General features: G+C 44.7%; 1 protein-coding gene across 2 annotated transcripts in view; it reads left to right on the top strand.

Annotated features, from left to right (window-relative positions):
• Nucleotides 1-1731: 1731 nt before the first annotated feature.
• MAML3 (mastermind like transcriptional coactivator 3) overlaps nt 1732-15727 on the top strand; it is a 404886-nt gene continuing 390890 nt past the window's right edge. For both annotated transcript variants that reach the window (XM_044268050.1, XM_044268051.1), the window contains exon 1: nt 1732-2977. In XM_044268050.1, the coding sequence (XP_044123985.1) occupies nt 2507-2977 (471 nt within the window). In that variant the 5' untranslated portion in view covers nt 1732-2506. The remainder of the gene's footprint in view (nt 2978-15727) is intronic.

Genomic DNA, 15727 nt, shown 5'->3' on the forward strand with positions numbered 1-15727 from the left:
GTACGGCAGCCTCAACGAAACATACTCTCACATTGGTTTCACTCCTTAAAGGTAATCTCACACCACACCAATCAATATTTTGCTGCCCATTTTACCATATAAACCAGTGGATGTTACAGATATAGTTTACCATATAGGCCTGATTAATTGAAGAAAAATATAGCTTCTTATTGCTGACATTATGAGGTTAGAAATAGCATCCTATGCTAATCTGCAATGCCAAGAAATGAAGATGGTTTAAATCAGATCTCATGACTAATGCATGAGATCCAAAGTTCTTTTATTCCTGGCTATTTTAGAAAACTGGGGTGTATTTTTACCCTAAAAACTAATTCTATAAGATTTATTGAGATAATACAAAGTGCCTTATTATTAATAGCCCACAATCAAGATTTTGAACTACTGATGATCACAGAAATCCCGTTTCTCCATTTAAATTTCTTAAAAAATTATGTATATGCAATTAAGTCCAGGCTCAAGGATATTATATTTGACCCTTAGTTTTGTTTTGTTTTTGATATTCAATATCTGGAAAGATAAAGGAAAGTTTAGATTGCTTTCTGTGGTAGTTATCCCATTTTAATTGTACTTATTGTGCATTTGCTTAAGCAGAAAGAAATATATCTAGCAATAAAGTAAGCCTGTTATTTTTGCTTGTTTTTGTTTTGGTCATGACAAACTGTGAAATGCTGTGTTTTTCCTATAGTTCTAGTCCATGAAATCTGCAATCTTTCCACTTGATTTACGAAGGACCCTTAATTACTGCTGTCATTAGCACCTAGTGTTCAAAACAGTCTGTTAAAATGTACTGTTAGTCTCACCTCCAAGTCCCTGCTTGCTTTATTTTAATTTTTTCCAAGGGTAAGTAAAACAATAATTGCCTTAATAACAACAATCATGTACAGTGAATTAAATAAAATTCCTAGTTTTTTGGTGCCTATTTCTTTTTGTTCAGAATTCGGCATCTGTGTGTTAAGACTGGCTTAGAGTTTGAACAAGTGTCCATAAGCAGGGTTATTACTAGCAAAGACTTACTACCTGGGTTCTAAAAACGATTCACTCATTTGTCTTTTTCTTTCCACATGGGTAGGGATGAGAGACAACTGCTGTGAAGCTTCAATGTTTCTGCCTGGTCATGCACAGTTCTGCAATATAATGCATAAATGTATAACAACAACTTGGGCTTGCATGATGCCTCCTTGGAATAAGGAAATCTAGCCAGGCGCGTTCACGCGGCCATCTTCGCGCGCGCGCGCGCGCACACACACACACACACACACACACGCTCTCTGACACAGACACGCACAGACACAGGCGCGCGCGCGCGTACACACACACACACACACACAGGTCAAAAGTTGATTCATTCCCGAGATCCCCCAGAATCTTTTCTTTTTCTCTTTTCTGGCAGCTCGGCTTCCTGTCAGGGTAGTAGTGAGGTTGGGGGCGTGGAGGGGCGGGGAGGGCGAGGCGAGGGAGGCGGGAGCCCGGTGCCGGTGCGTGCCGCGCCCGCTCCTGCCGGGTGAGAGTCCGGGCCGGGTTTTGCGCCGGGTCCCCCGGCTTGTCTCACGGCCTCCAGCCGCCGCCGCTGCCGTGTTTACTGAGCTCGCGCGTCCTGATATCACTCCGCTGGCATGGAGGAGGAGGAGGAGGTGGAGGAGCGAGAGGAGGAGGAGGAGGCGGCGGTGGCGGCGGCGGCGGCGGCGGCGGCGGCGGCGGCGGCGAGCAGTTGATCATTGTGATGGTGGCAGGAGCAGCGGCGGCAGCGGCAGCCCAGCCGAGCGTTAGGGGCTGCTCTCCGCGCGGCGTTTTGCAAAGGACTTCACCGATCTACTTTTGCAGTCGCCTCGGACTGTCCATGTGTTTACTTCCCCCAGCCCGAGGATTCGATATCTAGGTTCCTGTGAAATGCAACTGAGCAGCCAAAGTACTTTGAGAACACGGGGCGGCATAAACACCAAAACTTTTTTGTGGAAGGAAAATGCAATAAGCAAGCTTGCCGTTTTCCGATGCGGTGTGGAGTGAGTGTGTGTCGCGCGTGTCCGCACTGGAGGCATATGCTTGTGTGTGTACATGGGGTGTATTTTTCGGTACGTAGGGAGAAAATGCTTGCCAACCACCGGAAATCTCCTGGAATTTATTAGAAAATAATGGATTATAAAAAGAAGGCAGGAGAGGAGCGGATCTCCCCTTGAGTTGCAACCCGATTTGCTGCTGGCTCAGTTTGTTGTGATTCTTTTTGTTGATAGGTGTCTGATGGTATTCTGATAACACCCCCCTTTTTTCCCCTCGAGCTTTACAGTTTAAAAAAAGGAAACAAAAAACCCACCCCAAAATCTCTCCCCCCCCCTTTTTTTTCGCCCCGTCGGGATCGCTGTTTCCATCCATGTGCTTGCGTCTCCCCCGCGTTCCACTTAAACTATTTTAATTCTTGGACCCAAGGAGGAGGCTGATAGGGGGGTGGATAAAAAAAAGTTCTTCCAAAATAGTGTGCCCGGGGAGCAGGATGGGGGATTTCGCAGCCCCCGCTGCTGCCGCGAATGGCAGTAGTATTTGCATCAACAGTAGCCTGAACAGCAGCCTCGGCGGGGCCGGGATCGGTGTGAATAATACTCCCAATAGTACTCCCGCTGCTCCGAGTAGCAATCACCCCGCTGCCGGCTGCGGCGGCGGCGGCTCCGGGGGCCCCGGCGGCGGCTCGGCGGCCGTCCCCAAGCACAGCACCGTGGTGGAGCGGCTCCGCCAGCGCATCGAGGGCTGCCGGCGGCACCACGTCAACTGCGAGAACAGGTATCAGCAGGCTCAGGTGGAGCAGCTGGAGCTGGAGCGCCGGGACACCGTGAGCCTCTACCAGCGGACTCTGGAGCAGAGGGCCAAGAAATCGGGCGCCGGCACGGGCAAGCAGCAGCACCAGAGCAAACCCCAGCAAGATGCGGAGGCTGCCTCGGCGGAGCAGAGGAACCACACGCTGATCATGGTGAGGGCGCACTGGCAGCAGGCGTGGGGCGCGCGCGTGGGGGGGGCGTGGAGCTTCTTACATGGGGGGAAACGGGTGTCTGATTTAGACGGTGGCGAGATGGGCTGAAACCGAAGGGTTAACATGAACTTTTCTGAGGGAAAAGCTGCCGTCGTCGCTACCTGTTAATCTGTCAGGGTTGTCAGATTTGGGGAAGAGGGGGCGAGAGGGGAGAAGCCAGTCACGACTGCGAGGGGCGGAGGGAGCCTGGGGGAGCGTCGGAGTGAGGCACTGGAAAAGTTTCCCCCCCTCTCCCTTTCTCAGATATGGATTTGAGAGTGAACCCAGAGTTGAAACCTCGCTCCTCCTCTTCACGACTCCCCACCCCACCCCTCGCGGTGCAGCTTCGCCTTCCCAGACCCGTCCCCCTTTGCCCACCCCTCTCAGCACATCCGCAGGGTGCAGGGAGAAATTGATGCTTGTCGCAGATTCTGGGCGGGCACCAGGCCCTCAATCTCTGGGGGGAGGTGGGGGGGAAGGGAGAGGCTCTCGCCTCCTCTCCCTAGCTCACCCCCTTTGGGCTGAGAAAGTCTGAGAGTTTTGTGAATGAACTTTGAAGTGAGTGAGAAGCGGGCGAGGGTGGCTGCGCGCGCGCGCGTTCCTGGGTGCGCGCGCGGATGCGGGGCGCGGGTGCGCGCTCTCGCCGCTGGAGCCCAGAGACTGGTCGGCAGGTGGAGCGGCCGGGAGGGTACGGGGTGGGGGTGCGGGGAGGGGAAGCCGCCCGGCGCGTGTAGTAGGGGAGAGCTACACCCCCGGCGTGCGCCCAGGGTCCAGACCACGCAGCCCTGTTGGGTATTCCTCCTTCTTCTAAACTTGCTTGCACCGAGCCTGCTTCCACCTCCACCCCGCTCCCCACTAACTTTCCAAGCCAGTCTAATAAGCCCGGAGGAGTGGAAGGTAGCAGTCAGACGAAAGAGGCTTAAATGGCTGGGTGGGTGGGTTCGAGGTAGATGAGCAGCCAATGGCTTAACTTCACGGAGAGGAAGGGGCAGTTCCCACCCCCTAACCCTGAGGGTAGAATCCTTTCTCTTATCTCCTCTCTCCGGTTCTTTTGCTTTCCTTTCTGGGGTCGGGGAGGGGTGGGGGGAGGCCGGAAGCTTGGGAAAGGTGTCTGCGGCCCCTTCCCCCACCGCGCCGCCGGGTTTAGGGCTGCGCGTGTGTGCCGGGTGGGCCGGGCTGTGGGAATCCAGGAGCGCAGCACGGCGCGCGGGCTCTCGTTCCCTTTGCGGGCTGCCCCTCGATCGCGGCGCAAGGCCCGGCGCGGGCGGTCCCCTCAGCATATGCGGTTTATAAATCGCGCACACCCGGGGTCTGGTAGTCCTCGGCGCCGCGGGTGGTGCGGGTGCCGCCGCGGGCTTTAGTCCCGCACTCCGGCCGGCGCTCGGTGACAAAGAGCCGGCGAGGGGGAGGGGGAGAGGAGAGGCCGCAGCGCTTGATCCCCACCCTCTCCACCTCCCCCCACCCCGCACGTGAAGAGGAACAATTTGTTTATCTTGGGCTTCAAGAATCCTTCCCTCCTCCCAGTTCTCGGAGGCCGCCCAGCCCCTCCTTCTCCCCACCCTCCTCGGCGCAATCCTGCCCAGTCCCGCCGGCTGCACCTTCCCTCCTCCCCCTCCTCTTCCTCCTCCCACATCCCTCCAGCCCGCCTTCTCCTCCCTCTCGGTGCGCGGTCGTGGGGGAGGGAGCGGGAGGCGCTTTGTCCCTCTACCTCGGAGGCCGCCCGGCTGGGAGGGGCGCTGCGCCCCGCGGCCCTGCCCCCTCCGCCCGGGCCGCCCGGGCCGCCTGAGCCCCGCGCGCCCCACACTCTCCAGCCCCGGATCCTGTCCCGAGCGCGCAAAGAAGAGGCGGACTCTGTTTTAAGGAAGAGCGTCTGTCACCGAAGTCGGGGAGGGAGGTTCTGGCTTTACAAACAGGAAGCCGAAAGCCACGGACACACTGTAGCTTTTCTGATTGTACCCGGGGGCGGGGCCAGAGCTGCATCTCGACTGTAGCTCGCGTGCCCTTCTCCTACCTATTTCTCTCCCAGTCCGCGTGCTTTCCCTCTCCCCGCCCGCCTCGCACCCTTCCGCAGATCGGGCGACTCACTTTGTGAACCTAAGACGAAGTAGAATTTGAAAGGCACTGAGAATTTCATGCCTGCCAGCTCCACGCCCTCTTTTCATGTGTTTGTACACCCCCCCACACGCATGAATTGCGTAAAAATAGGCTCCCCCCCCCCCCGTGAGGCTCCAGAATCTCCGCACCACGCAATTTCTCCCGACCTTTGGGGATGGAGGACTGCGGTGGCGTTACCTCGCCAGCTGGGCAACGCTGGAACAAAAGCCAGTGCCCTTTTTGGTGCCCAGTCGCTTTTGATAGCTGGAGAGAGCAGTAGAGTTAGCAGCCAGAAAGTTTTCGTGTTTGGATTTAGGTTCTCTCGAGGGTGCCCTATGGGCCTTCGGAGGGGGAGAGGGAGGACTCGGGGTGTGCGCCCCAGGTTATAATACACCCGCAGGTGGAAGGAAATCAAAGATCCTGGCATTACCTGTAAGGAGGTGGCGAGCTCAAGCCAGAGCTTACTTTTGAAAATGCAAAGACAATGCTTACTTGAATGGAGGAGATTTAACCTGTAAATGTCATAGTGAATCCCACCTTAGCAAGTTAACAGACATGAAAAATGATTGCCTGAAAAATAGCATTTGTCTGTCAATTTTGTGACAATAATTTAGCCCATTGATTAAATTGAGGTAAATGCCAAGGCTATGTACAGAACAGTATATTCTAGCTTCAGCTGTATTTCACATATACATCTCCCATTGATATCAGTGGGAAGTAAGTGTGATGAGTGTAATGAAAATAAACAGACTTAATTCTTAAGCAAAGAGTTGCATGTAAATTCTATGTACCACAAAAAGGAAAGAAAAGAACATTCTTGATAAGCTGTTTTTTCTTTAAAAATAATTAGTTTAAAAATTCACACTGTCTGTTCCTTGAAAGAGTACTGTAACTTAGTCTATATATGAGATAAAATCTTGGAAGCAGACATTACAAAAAATATGTTGATCTTCATTTTCTTGAATTAGCTACTGGATTATAGTGGGGCTCTGGTGGGGGCACAGAACAATTACATTTAGTTCTCAGATTGGGCTATCTGGGAAATCCCAAAGAAAAGCAATAATCAAGCAGAGCCAAATAATAATAATGGTGATGCTAAAAATAAAGATGAGTAGGATTCTTTTCTGTTTTATTGCTATTGTTTATCTTCTTAGGGCCAATATGTCCAAAGTACTAAATATTGATTAGTTCTCTTTCTGCCTGGTTTGGGTTAAGAAGGCAGTCTCATCAGTTCTTTACCTCTTTTGATTTTTCTTATACATTTATAAGCATAGTTATGAATAACAAAAAACAAGCAAACAAAAGGCAGTGTGGGTGAGGTGAAATAGAAATCTTCCTTGGTTCCAAGCTGCTGGAAGGAGCCTAGGTTTTGTGTGGATTCCTAATAGCCCTGCCTGTTAGGAGAGCAGGGAGCTGGAAGAGGCCTTGGTTTGAAGCTACAGTATCTCAGATGAACCGTAATTTCTGGACATGTAGTCAGTTGAATGATCATCACTCATTCCCCACAACACTTGCATTTTGTTTATATACACTTGTCCCTCAAGGAGTTGTTGGTGAGAGCTGTTCATTTCACCTGTTAGAGAGTCTCAGGTGAAAAGTTTCCTTTTCTTCAAATAGTTTTAATTATTTGTGGAAACAAGAGACCTTGTTCATTCTCTGTACTTGGAGCTGAAGGCCTGGTTAAAATTCCAGGGTAAACTCCAATTGACATAAATCCATTTTCAGAGAGGAGCACATTGACTTGACAGAGGTTTAATCATTCAGGCACTTCAAAAAGCATGACCATGCAGTCTTCAGAATTTCAAAATGGTGGTAGCCTTACTTGACCTGGTTCAGTCCTGTGTTTTCATGACCTTTTCACTCTGTTAGTGCCATTATAACTTTCAAAGTGTGTTTAATTTATACGGAGTTTACAGACCGCATAAATCTGTGTGCTGCTTGCTCTGAGAGGTTATCACATAAAATTCAGTTGATAATAAACTTAATAATTCTGAGTATTGGAGAAAACAGCAACCTATCCAAAATTTTCTCATGTTTCTGGAACAGATCCAGGAAATGTAAACATACTAGTCCAGTGCTGAACCTCCTTATAAATGAATCTGGTTTCCTATTTCTTATCCTGTTGAAGGTAAATTACTGGCTCTGTATCCAGGTTTTGGGCAGGTTTGTAATGTCAGACCATGTCTAAGTCTTTCACAGAAACCTTTTCATTGGCTTACCCTGTTCTACCATCCTGGGTGATAGGATTGACAGTTGATTCTTGAAAAGCTTTCCATAACCTACACAGGGTGTGCCTTAAGTTTGTGAAAAACTTTCTGGAATTTAATTTCTCTGTGCTGCACAAGTGTTGTCTTTTAATTCTTACGAAGCTTTTTTTTTTTTTTTTTTAAAGCTCCAGCACGTATTTAATTATATTATTTATGTTCTTTGGTTGTGGTTCATTTTATTTAGTACTGGGCAGCTAGAGATCAGAAAAGTAGAAGCACATTTAGTTAATCATTAATCATAATCTACGAAATGCTCTTCGGGGTGAGTTCCTTCCCAAGCAAAGCTGAGTTTTCAGGCAGGTGCTATATTTGATAATTTCCATCCTGACTCATTAGAATTATAAGGGCAAGTTTTAGAACCTTTATAGCTTGGTGCTACCTGGTTTGAGGACATGGTTTACTGACATTTCTGTAAGAAGAAAGATGAGGATTTTAAACATTAAAATAGAGTTATATAGAAACATTTTGTAAATATCTGAGACCAATAGCCAACTATTATTAGAAAGGTTTCCTGACAGAGCTCTTCCATTGGTTGACATGGTGGGAGAGTGTCTCTCCTTCTCATCTTAGTGCTGCTGCCATTCAAGGAATCCAGTAAAATAAACCATTTTGCACATCACATAGTAATTCTTGGACACATTTGAAGTACTTATATGTTATTTAATAGCATGGAATTTTATTTGTGATTAGTGCTCTGTGTTTGTTAATTAATAGTTTCGTACTGTGTTCTTGAGTTTAGGATGGCTAAATTCTGTCATCTTTTCCACATTACTCATTATAGAGAAATGGGAAATCAACCAGACATCAAAATCTCATAACGAGGAACATACTTAAAACTCAATCCCATGATTTTTATAATCTGTGCCTTTTAACTTTCCCAAATCGCTTTGCATTTTTTCACTCTATTAATCAGAGGCTGTTTATCCAGTTTTCAGACCCCATAGCTGCTTGCTTTGTTTTTCTTCCCCTCCTGCTGTCAACCTTTTGGTCTTTTCACTGACCTTTAGCACCTTTACCAAAGAGTGGGAAGAAGCAATAAGAAGAGAAATTTAATTTCAGTGCTTCCTCCTCTCATAACTAATGAAGCTACTGGGGAAGACGCCAGTTATTTTGGATTAATTATGGATTTGATTTTGTATACCATTTACTTGTTAGCACAAATAATGGAGAATAGGCTGAATTTTAAAATTTCAGTTCATTTGTTCAGCAGTATTGCTTCATAGTTCATAGTGCTTTGTAGAGGTTAAAATGTTAAATCACACTCTTGCATCCAAGAATGAGTATATACATTGTAGGTTTTTCAGGTTTATTCTAGCTAGGTTTAAGGGGGATAACTAGTTTTTATTTGTTTGTTTGTTTTTTAATCAGCATTAGGCTTGATGCCAGTAAGTTCTCAACAGCTTTGGGCTGAGTTATGTCCCCTTCTCATGACATTTTAAATAAAATAATATGCTTTACCTTTCCTGTTGTTTCAAACTAAGTTGACATTGGTTTCTGTTATTATTATATTATTATTATTATTATTTTTAACAAAGCTGATTTACAGGTGACTGCTCCAAAGTTATAGGATCCTCCAAATTAAATTTCATTAAAAACACAGTATGCTTGGAGTGCCTGGATGGCTCAGGGGTTAAACCTCTGCCTTCAGCTCAGGTCATGGTCTAGAGGTCCTGGGATGGAGCCTGCAAGCCCACATCACTGCACTGGGGCTCTCTGCTCTATAGGGAGAGAGAGAGAGCTCTCTGCTCTGCTTTAAATAAGGCCCACTCCCCCCTTTCTCTCTGCCTGCTTCTCTGCCTACTTGTGATCTCTCTCTCTGTGTCAAATAAATAAATAAATAAATAAAATCTTTAAAAAAAAAATACAGCATGCTTTTCAGACAGACACATTCCAAAAATTCATTATTCATGTTTGTGTGTTAGAAATGTAGCTTCTGGAAAATCAACTATCACGGAGAACTGGCTAATTCTCCTAACTTTAAAACAAAGCAAAACAAAACTCTTGTTTAAACCTAGGGAGACTTAAAGAACTAAACAAATAGGGTTGGATAAAATTAGAGAATGGATTTGAGAGCTTGCTGTATGATAAATATTTAGAGATCATAGTTTCGTTTAATGGATCAGAGAGGGGGCACACCTTTCCCCCCTCCTTAAGTATACCTGGCTGTTCCATCTGTTACACCATTGAGGAGCTTTTAAGTTGTGGATAAGAAACTCCATTTGGAAAAGAAGCACAGCATTCCCTTAGGGCCACATGCACACATGCATAGAGAAAGGAAATTACTGCCGTGGTTCAGGTTTTTTAAGGCAAGCTGTGCGTAGTATTCTTGGGGGAATTTAATAAAAATCTCAAAAGGCTTGTAGTACTTCCTCTGACAAAAGAAAAGTGATTCCTTAAGAATAATTTAGACACTTCTTTTTAATTACATTGGACCTCCCATCGGTTGGAATGACCTTTATGCTAAAGTAGAATCTTTTAAATTACAAATAACTATAACGTGTATCCTCCTTAGCAATGAATGGCTTAACCACTATAGAAAACTGGAGTGAAATCTTAAATTTTTTAACCAACGACCTCTAGAATTTGCTTTCTAATTCTGTACATCTCTACCCTGTTGGGTAGAATCCGGTTGTGTAATGTTTGATGTGGTGGACCCTTCAGGCCTCAGCCGTCTCCACGATTACTCGCACATGTGAAGATGTTATTAGGAGACATGGCTGTATATCTCTTTTCCCCCGCTCACAACATCTTTCGACACCTCCAGAAAACTGATGCCTAGACAGAGGCTCCTTTCCCTGCAAAGGAAAAGGTTGAAGTGCTGGGAGTCTGTTTGTGCGGATTCAACCTGGGTTGTAACCCTGACTCAAAAGGATTGCACGGCTCTAAAAGACAAGCTTTGCCAGTGCCCTTTATTCTCACAGTGGTTGGTTATTTTTCTTTCTTTGATTGTTTGTTAGATGCTGAAAGCAGCTCCGTGATTGAGAGTGAATCTAAAGGGACTGGTAGGAAAGGGCTTTAAGAACTAGCATTAAGGTAGGAGAGGCAAAAGGGGAGGAAGATTTTGAAGGCATCACCTGGAAGGGATGGCAAGGGGGAGAAACAAGAGAGATGATCGGTTTTGCTTATTGGTGGTAAGCAGACAGTGTCCTGGTGTCTTGGGAGCTTACAGAGGTAAAGTGTGCTTCGAGTAGTCTCTTCTGAGCCTTCAGACCCTACGAAAAGTCAAATATATATGTTTTCAAGAGCTAAAGCAATATTGTTTGTGTATGGAAGAAGTCCTGTTCCTAAATATTTTCATGCTTTCTTAAATGATTACTACCCACGGGATGGAGGTACTACTTACAGGATTCCTTTAAATCATTGATTTTCAGGCAGGGGAGATTTTGCTCCCTTCCTTTCCCCAGGAACATTTGGCAATATCGGGAGACATTTTTGGTTGTCACACTGGAGGGATGCTACTGCTGTCCAGTGGCTAGAAGCCAGCAATAAAGCTGAATATCTTACAGTGTGCCCACAGTACCTGGTCTGAAATATCAGTGTTGCTGCTGTTGAGAAACCCAGCTTTAAATAAGGAGCTCCCCTAGGATGTTGAAAATACACTGTGTGGCTTTACTCACAGCTTTTCAAAAACACTTTTATGACTTAAGGAGTGGAGAAAGGAGGAGGTGCAGCAGAGGGTACCTTGGAAGGAGTTAAAGGATCACTGTCCCACATGTCTGCCCTGACCATGTGACCATCTGACTTCTTACTTTGTGGCATAAAGGGAACAGTAGTTACTTGTTTTTACCTCACTGAGTGGTTGTTAGCCCCAAATGACTATATATATATATATATATAAATTGCAAAGACTTTATGCCACTATACCAATGCTAGGCCTATTTTTATGAATGCCTTGCATATCACTTAATTGTTTGCCTTCTGCCCAAGTGCAGACTTAAAGTTGAGTGGTTGGAGGCTTGTTTTACTCACACATAAGCCAACATCTAATGACTAGGTACTGGGCAACAGCTGCATCTTGGACACGATTTCTGGGCACTGGGGATACCGTGGTAAAGGGGGCATCCTTGCTGTCACTGGACGCACGCTGTAGGCCATGGTTTCCTGGTTCGGATTAGCTGTATGAAATGGTTCTGTGGTTTTATGAGAACACGTTAATGGAAGTCATTAATAAACTGACGTTTAGGAAAATCCTAGAGCCCTAAATGCTTTGTATCTTCTTGCAAGCTGTCTGTGGCTATGGTTTTCGTGCATTGTTTTCTATAAGTTTATTTCGTTATTTTTCAAATGAAATCTCTTTGTAGGAGGAGAGGATTCGTTGATGTGGTGGGGAGTAAGATTAAGGTCGTTGAAAATGAGGCAGGTGATCATCTTTCTTTCCTTTTTTTTGACTAGGTGACACTTGTAGCACCATGATCACAGCTTGACTTAAAGCTTTTAGAGGAGATTAGACAAAGAAGAGAACATTTAGAATGAAGCAGGCAGGAAGGTGCAAGGACGTGGAACCATGTCATAGGAAAAACAGTTGTAAGACCTGGCGGTGTTTAGTCTGATTTAGAGAGTATGGTTGCTTTCTTAAAATATTTGAAGGGCTGTCAAGTGAAGAAAGGATTAGATATGCTCTTTACGGCCTCAGGGGATACAGTTAGGATCAGTGGTTGGTGGTTATTAAGAGTCAGGTTTGGTTTAATATTTAAAAAAAACACAATGATATGAAAATTAAACCTGTTCAAAGATGAAATGAGCAATCTTGATGAGTGAAAATGTTCTAGCAAAAGTTGTTTAGTTGGCTAAGTGTTGGAGAAGGGGTTAGGGCATCATTTTTTGTTTGTTTTGTTTTTCAAGATTTATTTATTTGAGAGAGAGATAACATGCAGGAGCACGTGGTAGAGGAACAGAGGGAGAGAGAATCTTAAGCAGACTCTGTGATGCGCGTGGAGCCTGATGTACGGCTTCATCTCATGACCCTGAGATCATGACCAGAGCCGAAACTCAAGAGTCAGGCACTTAACCAACTGTACCACCCAGGAGCCCCATGACATCTTTTTTTAAATCGTAAAACGTTTAAACAATACAGAAATAAAATGTGAGTTAGTGAGGACAGAGATGTTGTCTCTTTCTTTATCTTCATATCAGAAAAAGACCTGCTGTACATAGGAGGAACTCAAAATATTTGTTGAATAAATGCTAAATCAAAGTACTTTTAAGAAGTGACTTAATTCGGGGCGCCTGGGTGGCTCAGTGGGTTAAAGCCTCTGCCTTTGGCTCAGGTCATGATCCCAGGGTCCTGGGATAGAGCCCCACATCGGGCTCTCTGCTCAGCAGGGAGCCTCCTTCCTCCTCTCTCTGACTGCCTCTCTGCCTACTTGTGATCTCTGTCTGTCAAATAAATAAATAAAATCTTTAAAAAAAAAAAAGTGACTTAATTCTTCTCCTTCATGTTACCCCCTTCTCAGAAGTTGCCATGGTTTATAATATCTCTTTCCAGACCTTATTCTGTTCAGTTACATATATACTATATATTGTACCTCATCACATGGTAGCTTTTTTTCTACACAAATGGAATCGTACATATGGTTCTGAGATTGACTTTTTCCACATAATATATTTTGGAGACCTGTCCAAGTCATTACATGTAGATCCTCAATTCATTCTTTTTAACTGTTATATAGAATTCCATAATACAGATGTTCCATAATTTATTAAATGATCTTCTGTCGATAGACACTCTTGTAGTTTCTCAATTTCTGCCAATTAAACATTACAGCAATGAACATCCTTATTCATATATTCCTTATACATATGTGAGCATTTCTGTAGCACAGATTTGGGTTTCTTGCTATATACGTAATATGTATAAACAGAAAAGGTTGACCAAAAAAAATCTCTTAATCTAATATGGTTTAATATAGCACCTGAATCTTATTATAACCCAATTTAGAGCAAATGATAATTGCGTTTCCTTAAAAATACAGCTTCAAAAAAAATGTCAATTCTGGTAACTCTGTTGGTCTTTGCAGTCTAGGGTGAACATTGTTGGTTTTTAAAGGTTGTGTATTTGGCAACATGTCTTATAGGAATGACTTTCCTTCTTTTCATCTGGTCCTAAAAAGCAAGTTAGTAGGAGTCTAATTAACCGGTACCTGCTCATGCTGTGAAAGTGGGAAATTCACTTTCTTGAAGGAGACCATAGTTCTCTTTACCTTTCCCGAGCTTTGTGTTTCACAGACTGTGTGGCTTTACTTGGAAAATGTGTTTCAGTTGGTGCTGTGCTCCCTGGGGAGGCAGTGGGGGCAGGTTTGAGGGGTCATAAAAATCTCAGGTCTGTGAGTTGCCACTTCCTACAGGTTAAATTACCCTGACTAATCCAGTCATCTGTGTAACATGGTAATAACCACCTGCTGACCTGGCCAACTGTAGAAAATGCATCAAAATGGACTTGCCTCGGTAGTCGCCTTAGAGCGTCTGTTTAGATAGTGAGAAGTCCTATCAGTTTTCATTATACACGTGTGCTGCAATGGTCTGAACCTGCCCTTGATTGGAGCTCTTGGTCATTTTGATTTACCTCTGGCATAGTGGCTGCCCTGTGCCGGCAGCCTAATAACGAGAGTCTGTGTTTTCATAGAGCAGGAGCAGTTTGGCTCCAGAATCGGCTGCAACATAATTCTGCCTTCACTTGCCTGAAGTGTTCTTTCTTGAAAAGGTTGTGCGAACAGCTGGATTTTTAAAATAACCACGCTCTGCCAAGGGACGGTCCTTACCTACTTGACTTTCCTTTAGGTTATAGGATCAGTTTGAACAGGAGCTAGAATTAAGATACGTGGTGTCTCGCAAGGGGCTGGTCGTGGCCTGGCCCTGCTATTTGATCATGAGGATTCCTGCTTTGCTGCTCTCCCCTGGCCTCATATACCTCTAGCCTGAGTGTCCCTCCTTCCTTCCTTTCTTTCTTTCTTTCTTTTCTTTCTTTCTTTTTAAAATAATTACCTCATGTTTCAACCTTTGTCACAGGGCATAGGACCTGGAAGCTTGTGCAGGATGTAGATGGCAATTACTTGAACCACAGAAATAAATCCAGGGTAGGAATGTAAGTGACTGGGGATCTAAACTTTATATGTCATTCTCTACCAAGGGATTCTGATCCACTAGGCATTCTGTTTCAAGTTTGACATACATGATGATTAGCAGCAGTCATTTTCTACCATTAAGCTGACCCACCTACCACCTTGGTGAGAAACACCCCCCCCCTCCAAACCTGTGGCCAGACAAGTTAATGTAGCCATGTGCTGGGTGCAGACTTTGGAAGAAAGGGGCTTCAGCCTAAAGACCCATAAATAGCTTCTGTTTCAACAGCTTAAATCACATGAGTTAGCCATGGATGCAATATAGGAACCTTGCTCCTAATCTTCTAACCAGACCCTCCAATATGAGAAACTTATGAGTTCCTTAATGTTGCTACTCTGGTCAGTCAATAAAATTTCAACCTTTCACTTTTGCTGCTGACAGTCAAGTTTAGTTTTGCTAGTCTTCTGTCCTTCTGAGGAGTGTCATCCTACTTTTTTCATGTTTGCTTCTGAATATTCCTGGATCTGTTTCTTTCATTTCTAGTACTAGAATGTTTTCTTTCAGGAATGACGTTCACCTATGCACAAGGTCAACAAACCTTGCATTTTGCACAAAGTATAACATTTACCTTTATTTGATGTAGACAGGTAAATGGTTATGTTTTGAATATTGATTGTGTTCTTAGCTATCTGATTATATTATTAGATAAAACCTCTTTTTCAAAGGCTGTTGAGATCACACCTATGTTGTAATAAACTTCTAATTTCTAATTCCTCTGGAAAGCATTTTCTTATTTCCAGTTGAAATGGTCAAGAGATTATTTGTAATAGGAAAGAAATGACTACAGTCGAGTCTTACCTTACTGTGGTGTTTTTTTAAAAAACATATCTTACAAAAAGAATGTCAGACCTTTTGAGTTTCATTTGTTATTTAAAGAGAGTTCAATAACTCTCTTTGTAATTTACGATATAAATTCTAAATAGGAGTGTCAGGGGTCAACGTTCACGTTAATGTGAAGAAAGTTGACATGTCAGAACTCAGCAAAATTTTCTGGATGCTAAGGAAAGGAAAAGAGATAAAACTCTTGTAATAGCTTATTCTTGGGTTTTAACTTCAGAATGTGTAAGTGATAATAATGCCAGAGTTCCCAGCGGGATGAAACATAACATTCCCTTTGCCTCTTCCCATCTTCTGTTCTGGCTCCCATTGTCCCAGTTCTAATCCACTGTGGTATTTCAGTCCATCCTCTCTCCCTGCGTCCCTCCTGTCCCTCCCGCCCCTTCATCCCAGA

The sequence above is a fragment of the Neovison vison genome, chromosome 11 (genome assembly GCF_020171115.1).
Source record: "Neovison vison isolate M4711 chromosome 11, ASM_NN_V1, whole genome shotgun sequence".
Lineage (NCBI taxonomy): Eukaryota > Metazoa > Chordata > Mammalia > Carnivora > Mustelidae > Neogale > Neogale vison.